Consider the following 11,181-nt stretch of genomic DNA (forward strand, 5'->3'; position numbering starts at 1 on the left):
TAAATATTCTGATTTATTAATTTAGGTGAACCTTTTAAGTAGCAAACATTGTCGTTGATATATTAACGAATAAACAAAATAATTGCATTGTCAAAATACACAAAACTGTTTGGCTCATCTCTGGTAAATTAAATTCAGTAGCTAAAAACACTGTGAGAAATTGATTTTAAAAATCTGATGAACAAATACCAGTACCAGAATAAATAAAAGTAGAACTTAGCAGCAGTCCACTATTTGTTTAGGCAACTTTTTCATAATTGATTAAATGATTTGCGTAATTAAAACAAAACAAACAAAAAATGTCTAAATTCTCTAATTCCAGCTTCTAAAGTGTGAATATTTTATGGTTCCTTTACGGTGGCTGAGAAGAAGTGCAAACCAAATTTACATAATACAAAACACTTTTACAACCTCCAAGACAAATTTACAAGCGACAAAACACTTTTACAAATCCAAATGTAACCGGAAAGGGAATGTCCCAACGCCAGGGTTGAACCAGAAGTGACAACGAGGAGCGGCTAATGCTACTTTTGGTTGTTGGTGATGGTGAACCAAGATGGACAGCGAGCGGGTGATGTTTTGCCCGTTTTGTGGGGAACATATGAACCGATTGACGCGGATTTGTTTTTCGTGTGGTCGGTCTTTAGAGTGTTTAAATGTCGCAGATCAGACCGACAGAGTGCATTAGCCGCTCCTCGTTGTAACTTCCGGTTCAACCCCGGAGTTGGGACATTCCCTTTCCGGTTACATTTGGATTTGTAAAAGTGTTTTTGGACTTGTAAAAGTGTTTTGACACTTGTAAATTTGTCTTGGCGGTTGTAAAAGTGTTTTGCATTATGTAAATTTGGTTTGCACCTCTCGGCCACCGTATTCCTTTCTCCTTAATGACAGTAAACTTAGTGATAGACATTTTTCACCATTTTCTGGTAATTTATAGACCAAACAAATAATGGATTAATTAAGAAAATAAGTATTAGTTGCAGCCCTAAAGTGTTATCAACATAAAACCCAGTATGGACACGAACACATATATTGTTATAAAGACATTTGACACTACTTCCTCACCAAAATGTCTAACACACCAAAAAATACCATTTTTGGGGGCTTTTTATCTGGTCTGACTACAAGAGTAGCAGAAAGAATAAACACTTTGGAATAAGGCGCACAGTCTTCAGATTTGAATCCGATAATTGCACCATGTTCAATTTATTGCAGAGTAAAATTAATTTTTAAAAAAAACATACAGTGAGCAAAGTAAATCCATTCCAGTTTCTTTCCATGTATTCCACATTAATATCACAGTAAGTGCAAACTGGGTGCAGGAATTAGTATCATTTATTACGATTACAGAGCTATAATCATATTAATTTTAAGGTAAATGTGGATGAGTGACCCTTTAAATAGTCCAGCAGAAAGATGCAGGATGTGCTGGTGAAAGGCAAAAGTTCAATGATAAAGTCCCGTTTATTTAACCAAAAACCTTAAATAAATGTCTATCAGAGCAAATCTGTAATTTTTCCCATTCTACAGGATTTTACTGAACGCAGCATGAGCCCGAGCTATGAACGTAACTGCGCGTCTGACGTCACCCCTTAGTAACCCTCGGCGGCGTCTCCAGGACAGAAGGCAACAAGATGGTGAGCTTAATTTATCTTCATAATTAGCCTTTAACTCCAAATATCAGCCTTCACAGGCGAAAATATTCACACACATTAGCGCCCACGTGTATTTACATCCAGTTTATTAAATCCTGTTGTCCGCAACTTGAAAAACACAGCGAGCGGCAGAAAACTGCGTTGTTGCTTCGTTCAGTTATCAGGGGAGATTAGCTTAGCACGTTAGCCAGGGTTAGCCTCTATGTGGCTGTATGCAAACAGTTGGCTCTAAAATAAACCGAGATAAACCAAGAACACCAGATAAACTGATGCCACGAGCTGCTCACAGGGTCCGTTGTCCTCGTGTGTCGGTACCGTTAGCACAGAGCTTAGGCATCATTCAGAATCCGTAGTGGGGGACTGGGAGGGCACCAGCACGGCCTGCTGGTCTGGAGCCCCGGTGATGGAGGCAGGAGATGTGTTTCTACCATGGTGGTGGTTAGTTTCTACCATGGTGATGGTGTGTTCATACAGTGGTGGTGGTTAGCTGCTGCAGTGCTCCCCCTGTCCCCCCGGCTCAGGAACATAACTGGGATGTGTTCACTAATTCTTGCAGGGATTGCTGTCCATCCTGCGTAAGCTAAAGAGCACACCGGACCAGGAGGTGAGGATACTGCTGCTGGGTCTGGACAACGGAGGGAAGACCACCCTGTTAAAACAGCTGGCATCTGAGGACATCAGCCACATCACCCCCACACAGGTGAGAGAAACACTCACACACACACCACCTGTAGAATGACATTTCTTCTAAACAGTTGCATTTATTGTCTGGCCAGGAATTGCTTCAGATGTCTAACCCTGATGTTTGTGCTTCCTCCAGGGATTCAACATCAAGAGCGTCCAGTCTCAGGGATTTAAACTGAACGTTTGGGACATCGGAGGCCAGAGGAAGATCAGGCCGTACTGGAGAAATTACTTTGAAAACACTGATGTGCTGGTCCGTATTTAGAGATTTTTCTAGCCTCGTATTTCATTATTAGAGAAAAACAGAGTTCTGGTTTGTTTGTATTTCTTTAAAGCAGTCACAATCATCTTGGATGAAGCTAAGCAAAGGATGTGGCTTCTGTGTTTCCTCTAAGTAGTGACCGAGGGAATTTGTCTGGTGGAACTTTCATGTAGGGAGGCACGCGTCATTAAAATAGATGATCCGATGAATAAAAAAGTAGCAGGGTTGCCTTACTGCATGATCCAAATCATTGGCAAAACTTGTATTTTCAGTGTGGTAGGATTCCCGGAGGTTTTTGTTGTATGCCAAAGCAATAAGAGCACTTCATGCCACCTGGACTCTCCAAAACACCCTGTCCTACCCCTTTCTTCATACAGGACAAGGGCTTTAACAATGATAAAGATGTTGTGATTTGATTTGTGATACTCCCTGTACAATAGATTTGAAATGTGACGGAGCATTACCACACGATGCAATGAAAAGTGTGACGGTCACACAAGAAGGATGGCATGAATTTGTAAAACCACTGACAGGACAGTTTATACTGGGTCAGACACAAAACCTATATCCTTTGCAATTTGCTAATTTTCCTGCTTTGTTTTGAAACCTGACAATGTTGAGCGGCACATATGCCCCAAACGCAGAGAGGTCAAACTCATCTTAGTTCAGGTTCCACATCCAGGCCAGTCTGATCTCCACTGGACCGGACCAGTAAAAGCACAGCATAATAACCTATAAATAACCACAACTCCTGATGGTTCCTCTGTTTTAGTGCAAAAATGTTCACATTTAAGGAATTATCTTTTTACAAAATATTATGAACAACCTGAAATTTCTTAAGAAAAACAAATTCAATTTCATCAACATTCATCCTCAGTTAATCATTTCCACATTACAACTTCCAGATTACAGTGTGTCTACAAAGGAACACAACATTTAGTCATCTGGAACTGAATGACATAGTATTTTACTTTAAAAAAGACAAAAAACAACAACAAGACAAAATATTATAAAAATGAGATGCAAAATGACAAAAGCGAGAAACAAAATAACAAAAAAACAACACAAGCGAGAAAAAAACACAAAACGACAAAAACGATACGCGAAACAATGAATAAAGCAAAACACAAAATGACAAAAATAAGACAAAAGCCATAAGCAAGACAATAAGGAAACACAAAACGACAAAAACATGAGACAAACCACAAGTCAGACAAAACCCCCCCCCAAAATATTCCAACAGTTAAACACAAAACAAACAATGAACAATCTAATATTTTATTTTCTGATCCAAACAACTTGTCATGGTCTAGAAATGATTTTAAATTTATTGTTTTACTAATTTACAATCTGCAATTAATGTCTTCTCTGGAATTTTTACACTTTGAGGGCCGGATCAGACCCTCTGGAGGACCGCTTTTGGCCCACGGGCCGCATGTTGGACACCCCTGTTCTATCGCATCCAGAAACATTGTTTTTATTCAGACTTTAGCCTGCAGTTTTGATGTCGAAGTCACTGTTTTATGCAGTTGCAGCCATCACACATGCTATCAAAAATAACCCTGTAATTTTATTTCAGATTTATGTCATTGACAGCGCTGACAGAAAGAGGTTTGAGGAAACGGGTCAGGTATGTACAACATTTATTTATCTTTTGGTCAATAAATTGTCAAATAACTTATTATTGTCTCTCCACAGTTTAAAACCTTAAAACATTCAGTTTATTGTCTTAGAAGACCAGAACGACAACAAATTTGTCACATTTATAAGGCTGGAAAATACATTTTTGTTACTTGCACTTAAAAAAAACAGCTTGAAATGGCACAACTGGCTGATTTCCCATTAGTTTTCTGACAATCTAGTAATTACTCTGAATCAAATCTCAAATCTTCATAAGCAAATTAAAAGCCAAATGCAAGTCTTTCCCCTCTGTGATCACTAAGCATTAAATTAATTGGATGACATTTGAATATTTTCCTTTAAAGTTAATGGTAATTGTTTTTTTTAAAGCAGAGCACTGTTAGTTGAATAATTAAAATGTTAATTAAATTCAAGGTTTGTGGCCATGCCCGTCAAAGTGTTTTTTACGGTTCAGTGATTTCAGCAGTACAAAATCGGATATTTGATTGTTTCTGTTCTGTAGTTTAGGTCTAGACCTGTACAATCGATTATTTTCTCGATTAACTGATTAGTGTTTGGGCCCTAGACTGTCAAAAATGGTGAAAATGTCAATCAGTGTTTCCCAAAGCCCAAGATGGTGCCCTCAAAAGTCCAGTTTTATCCAAAGCCCAAAGACATTCAGTTTACTGTCATAGAGAAAGAAAGAAACCAGAAAATAATCAAGTGTTAAAGGCTGAAATTAAACCATTTAAACTGATGAATCCATTATCAACATACTTGGTAAATAATTTGATAATTGATAACTAATCGATTAATAGTTGCAGCTCTATTAAAGTCCAGTCAAGTTTTCATTTAGTCGCTGCCTCTTACAGCCTGTTTTCTAATTAATAGGAAACTTTGGAGTCTCCTCTGTTTCAGTCACAGAGTTTTTGTGTTTTTCTGTTTGATCAGGAGCTGGCTGAGCTGTTGGAGGAAGAGAAGCTGAGTGGCGTCCCCGTGCTGATCTTTGCGAACAAACAGGACCTGCTGACGGCTGCTCCAGCCTCTGAGATCGCAGAGGGCCTCAATCTGCACACCATCCGGGACCGAATGTGGCAAATCCAGTCCTGCTCCGCCCTCACTGGTGAGGGGATTCAGGTGAGGACACCAGCTTCTCCTTTGCTGTTTGTACTAGGGATCGACCGATACAGGTTTTTTACAGGACCGATATCGATTATACCTAATTTGGAAAGCCCAATAATCGATACTTGGAATCAATATACATTAAATGTTGTATATTAACAGCATGTGATTACAGGGAACGTTTCATTCATAACTAGGTTTCTTCATTAACCCTGTAAAAGCCACTGCAGCAGAAGTACAACATCAATTTTATTTTTTTATTATTTTATATATATATATATAATTATTAGATTATTATATTACATTATAATTTCTCTCTCATGGCTATAGGATTGTCAGATTGGAATATGAGCTTTGTGACTTTGTACAATTGAATCAAAACAGTCGACTTTTGTCATATATATATATAGAGAGAGAGAGAGAGAGAGAGAGAGAGAGAGAGAGAGAGAGAGAGAGAGAGAGAGAGAGAGAGAGAGAGAGAGAGAGAGAGAGAGAGAGAGAGAGAGAGAGAGAGAGAGAGAGAGAGAGAGAGAGAGAGAGAGAGAGAGAGAGAGAGAGAGAGAGAGAGAGAGAGAGAGAGAGAGAGAGAGAGAGAGAGAATTTTTTTCTATATTTGGGTCTTCCAGGGTTAATAAGGATTAGTATAACTGTATAATAACTGCAATGTATATGGGTATAATATATGGGCAATGTATATGGGAGACGAGCTGTTGTCCAGGCAGCAAGCCCCCCCTCTCCACGCTGCCGGCGGATCCAAGGGATCAACGAGTGTCGATACAGCTTGGGCATCAGCAGTGTCGCAGGAGTTGCCGGAGTGACATTTAGTGTCAAACCGCCTTCAGGACTCCAGCTCCTGATTTTCTGTCGGGGTTTACTCCCCTAGCCTTTCCCTCGAGTGGGTAAGCCGCAAGGCAGCGGTGGTTTGAAATCAGAGTTCCTTCTCCTAGATGGGCAGCCTTCCAAGGTTTACGAGCCCCATCTGCCCGAAGCAACTGGTTTTAAAGCGCCAGTAATCCGCCTAAATCGCCCTCTCTTGTCAGTGGAAACAGGTCCGCCGTGCTTAGAGACTAAGCCACTCGTGAAGGCCAGGAGTAGGACTTTGTTGTCAGAGGCTATGAATTTGAGCATGCCTTGGGAGCATTTTGTAGGAAAAAAGGGTGCTTACCCCTAGTTCCACCCCCGGCAGTGTGACAACCCATTTGGACCCACGATAATAACTGTATATGTACAATAGAAATAGTGAGGATGTGAGAGCACCACATGATGTTTAGACGCTCTCCTCTGTTTACTGTGAGGTCCATTTGTTGAGATCAATAACAGTTTGTCTTTTTTGTTAGTCTTTCACTGTTTTTTATCACTTGAATTGCCCGTTACGGCCCACATTTTAAAGCATTATGTGTGACTGTTTTCCAGACACTGTTTCAGAGTTCTGTAGCTGCCTCCTTTCTGATGCCAGCCGGTAGCATAGCCTGAGCCACTCTGATGGTAGATAATGGTCTGACTTGTGGTGATGGCTTCGCTTTTTTTTTCAGTTTCTGTTCACACCGTGTCTCTGCTACAGATGTCTGTCAGAACAGATTGTTTCAGTTTATCTCATTTTAGGAAGACGCTATAGATGGATGGATAGATGGATAGATACATAGATAGATATTTTTTTAATCCCGAGGGAAATTGAAGAGTGATCTCCTTAGCCGAGCACCTCAGCAACATAACTGGATTATTTAGGTATTTTCAGTGTAATAAGGAAGCTGGGTGTGCTTGTGGATGCTAATTCACCAGAGCTTTCATTGTTGATCAGCTGATACTTGTGACATGTAAGGGCCAATCAAATCGAGCTGTAGGAGGGATATTGCTTGAGACCACATACTGACGACAGACGGAGAGACATAGGAGCTAAAGTAGTGCATTTGATTTACTTGAATTAAAATAACAATAATTGGAAAATTGCAGAATATCGGGCCTGATAATCGGTCGATCCCTAACTTTTCTGTGCCTTTATTCTCCTCTTCTTCTCACTGTGTTGCTTTTTCTCTTGAATCCTCTTCAGGAGGGCATGAATTGGGTCTGCAAGAGCGTGAACTCCAAGAAAAAATAGCTTTGCTTCTAGTGTTGCAGTACTCAGGAGGAGCAGCAGCACACATACACTGACACACATGGCAGCCTCCTGAGCCTTACGATGGGATGTACCTGTGAATGTACACACACTACTAATCTGATGTGGAGTTTTTAACCCCCTGCATTCCTGTCATCGTTTACTAATCTCAGCACATCTTTCTGCGTCAGCCTCTGCACCAGAGGAGGGGCGTTTGCCTTCGAAAAGGAACCCATGCCAGGAAATAGACCCCACCGTCCATCCACGTCTCCCTCACACTCCTCAGCCAATCACAGCCTCCATCACAACCTCAGACGTTCCCAATAAAACTGCTGTCTTTTCACCAAGAATTCCAACTTGTTCTTGAAGTCCTTTCACTCGCTTTCCTGGAAACCAACCCCCTCCATCTCCATCTTATTCCTCCATCTTATGTGTTGTTTTTTTTCTTTTCTTTTTTAAAATCATTCCACAATGGCTGTGAGCGCTTTTCCCTGCTATTGCTCTGTTTGAAGTGAGGTCTATTTTTGTAATTAGTTTATTTATGGTGAAGTAGAGTGTAGAGTGCTTTCAAACGACGGCTCGTGTGGTGTGTGCGATTCCACAGATGTTGGAGAATCGGTCCAACTCTTCCCCCACTAAAGAATAATATGTTAATATGTATAAAATAAAAAGAGAGAAAACGATGAAATTAAACAGTTAAAAGGAGAACTACATTTTTGGATCAACTGTAAATAGCTCGGCCCCGTGTTCATATGTTAAGTTATGCACGTTATAGAGTATGTGTTGCCCTGCTGTGCTTTGTAGTCTATAATGTTTGCATATCTAATGTATGCTGGCAGATTTTTAACAGAGGTACATGTACTGTATGTCCCAATGCATTTCTATGTGCTCTTTGGGTTAGTGAGGGAACTTCTTTCGGCATTTTCTTTTGATATTCTTGAATGTAATCTGTCCAGAATTGAAGATACTGTATGTGAATAAAATAAAAAGAGAAGAAAAAAATGTTCGAAGAAGTCGTTGAATTTGGTGCACAAACAAACACGCATGAAGAGGCTGTTTGTGTAAATGTTTCAGAGCTTGTTGTTGTCACACAACCAGGTAGAGGCAGCTGGTCATGACACCAAACCAAGACGGTGTGGAGAGGCCTCAGTGGGAGACAGGGCGCTGAATTTACTGTTAAATTAGACGTTTTTGCCTCTCATGTTACTTTTTTTGTGCATTGCAGAGATAACCATCAGCTTCTCTAATAGATAATCAAGTGGCAGTGTTTGAACATCCCAGACATCTGATTAAAACCACTCATGGTCTTACTGATTGCATTTTAAGAATCCCCCAAGACTTGTCTAATCAGTTAGATTCCAAATATTGCACTGAACAATGAAAAAACATTTTTATCAGGTTTCCAAACTTAAGGTTCCGTGGGCAACTGGCCAGCTGACACATTTCATTGGGAAACAGAGGCACAGGAACTAGAAAAAAAAGTGATTTCTCAGAAATAAAAGTGAAATACTTAGAAGCCACAAACAAAATGATGTAATATCAATTATTTATCCATGAAGCTCCCATGATGATTCATGATGTTTGTCATTAAAATTCCAGATGGGGCTCGTTTCTGCAGCTCCGTGGAGATAAAGGGGTGTGGTCATGACTAAAACTAATCATTTTAAGACATTTATTGCAAAGTTATTCACACATTCAAATAGGCATACAATGTAACAATAATAATTATTTTACTTAAAACGCTAAAAATATCAACAGAATTACAAAACATGGATTGTAACTTTACATGCCTATTAAAAAACACACTAAACACCTGTGAATATCCATACAATTTCAATTATTTTGGACATAAGAATTTTATGTATTATCTGTCATAATTTATGAAACATTTTCCTATTCAATCTATCTTTAATTAAACTTTTAAAAAATGCACACAATCTGTGAAAAAAAAAGGGGGGGAAATAAATTATGGAAAACTATTGTATTTTTCTGAGATAAATATTTTTCCACTATTTTTCGGTGCTTTGGCTGCTGAAATATTATCATTTTTCTAGTACATTTCTACTATAAATTGAAACAGAAAAGGTACAAATTGGTGACTAAATATTCACCGGAATGAAGAAGGAAATGATGTTCAAAGACCTCTGGCTTAATTTGTCCTCCCCAGTATTTAAACCTACGCCAGTGAGAAAAAACGAAACTGAAACGAACACACCCACTCTGAAAACTAACTGAAAACTACCCACAACTGCTGTTTTCCTGATACGTTTAACCAGACAGTTATAGTTGATTTGCATCAATTCAACTTGTGAAAAATTACGCATTATCCACTCAAGTGAAGGCAGAATTACTAATTGTAGATTGTACTCAGACATGTTAATTACAGCACTTACAATTAATTACTTCCCATCCAGGATCGTTTCATTTTAAAGTCTCTAGAAGCAGCATGTGCCCGTGATGTACAGGCTCATTACTGAACACTGGGATCATAAATAACGGGCCAAAGGAATACATTTGGAGGTGTTGCTCGTCTAACAGCGAGTCCCCGCTGCAGGAACAGTGCACTGTGTTTTACTTTGCATAACATTGTATGGGAGTGATTGAGCGGGCCTGGGAGGCCTGCAAACAGTCTCTTCTTGTCTCACAAAGATTCTCATTGTTCGCTCTTCCTCTCACACAGACAGAATGTACGAGTGCCATCCCTCGTTTCTGGCCCTTAACTTCTTGTTAGATTTAACTTGGACAAAGCGCTGTGGAAAATATGATACGCTGTGGGAGACGCAGTCAGAAACATGAAGGCGTTTACAGCTGGAAAAACATGGTTATGTTCTTTCTGGTGACAGTCAGATGAGCATCAATACTAATAATGTTAATAAGATAAGCCACCACGATGAGATGGTTAGCTTAGCTTAGTATAAAAAGTGGAAACAGAGTGAAACAGCTAGCCTGCTTCACTCTGTGCTGTGGTGCAGTCAGACCATTCTCTACAGAGCTGGAGGATGGTCTGACTGCACCTCATTATGATTCACCCTGGCTTGTTTATATTTGTTAAAGTTAATCATACTCATCTTGGAGGTGCTAAACCCAGAACGTAGCGATGGTCTCCCTGTAAAATGATGAGGGGAATGGTTTTACTGGAACATTTGCACACAGAGAGGTGAGAACTATCATCAAAATGGCTAATTTACCAAAAGAACCAAGCAGGCCTGTGTTAATACAAAATCCAAACCTCTGCAAAAAATTTAAAATTTCAGTTGTAAGTTGCTGCTTTAAGCTTGTTGTTATGGTTGTTTCCTGGACCAGAAGGGTTTTGGGAAATGAAAACATGCACAGAATGTAAGGGGGAGGAGGAAAAGGTGTAAAATTCATGGTAAAAATGTCATTTTTATTCCCTGATGTCTATATCCAGTGAGTCAGGCAAGATTTCAGGAGTTAGTTGTGCACCATACAAATTCAAGTTTTAAAAATGGCAGGAAACTTATGGACTCTACATATGATTCAAGATTCAATACCTTTGCTCATCACAAATGCAATTATCCTTCGTGTTGTCCTTAGTAAAAGTAAAATATTTTGCCGTCATATACTTTTATGTAACAAGGTCTATTTTGCCCAAAATTCCAAAATGAAGGGAAAAAATTGTGGGAATGGGTTGGACTGAAGTAAGACTAAAGGTGTAACACAGAATTGATCGACAGTTTATACTATATGCTTTAAATAACAATCAAACCAGGCGGGGTCATTTTGAG

The 11,181-nt window shown here is 39.4% G+C and overlaps 1 protein-coding gene across 1 annotated transcript; it reads left to right on the top strand.

The window, feature by feature from the left end:
- Nucleotides 1-1,539: 1,539 nt before the first annotated feature.
- On the top strand, nt 1,540-8,448 carry arl3b (ADP ribosylation factor like GTPase 3b). Its single transcript, XM_023292256.3, has 6 exons — nt 1,540-1,637; nt 2,212-2,355; nt 2,476-2,592; nt 4,181-4,231; nt 5,173-5,358; nt 7,391-8,448. Exons 1-6 carry the CDS (start codon nt 1,635-1,637, stop codon nt 7,436-7,438), a joined length of 549 nt encoding a protein of 182 aa, XP_023148024.1. The 5' UTR covers nt 1,540-1,634; the 3' UTR covers nt 7,439-8,448.
- The last annotated feature ends 2,733 nt before the right edge of the window (nt 8,449-11,181 follow it).

This window comes from Amphiprion ocellaris, chromosome 18 (genome assembly GCF_022539595.1).
Source record: "Amphiprion ocellaris isolate individual 3 ecotype Okinawa chromosome 18, ASM2253959v1, whole genome shotgun sequence".
NCBI lineage: Eukaryota > Metazoa > Chordata > Actinopteri > Pomacentridae > Amphiprion > Amphiprion ocellaris.

Bases quoted from the DNA above. Each gene is read 5' to 3' on its own strand.
- arl3b (XM_023292256.3), top strand. The intron at 2,356-2,475 runs GTGAGAGAAACA...TGCTTCCTCCAG, and splicing joins GCCACATCACCCCCACACAG to GGATTCAACATCAAGAGCGT. The intron at 5,359-7,390 runs GTGAGGACACCA...AATCCTCTTCAG, and splicing joins TCACTGGTGAGGGGATTCAG to GAGGGCATGAATTGGGTCTG.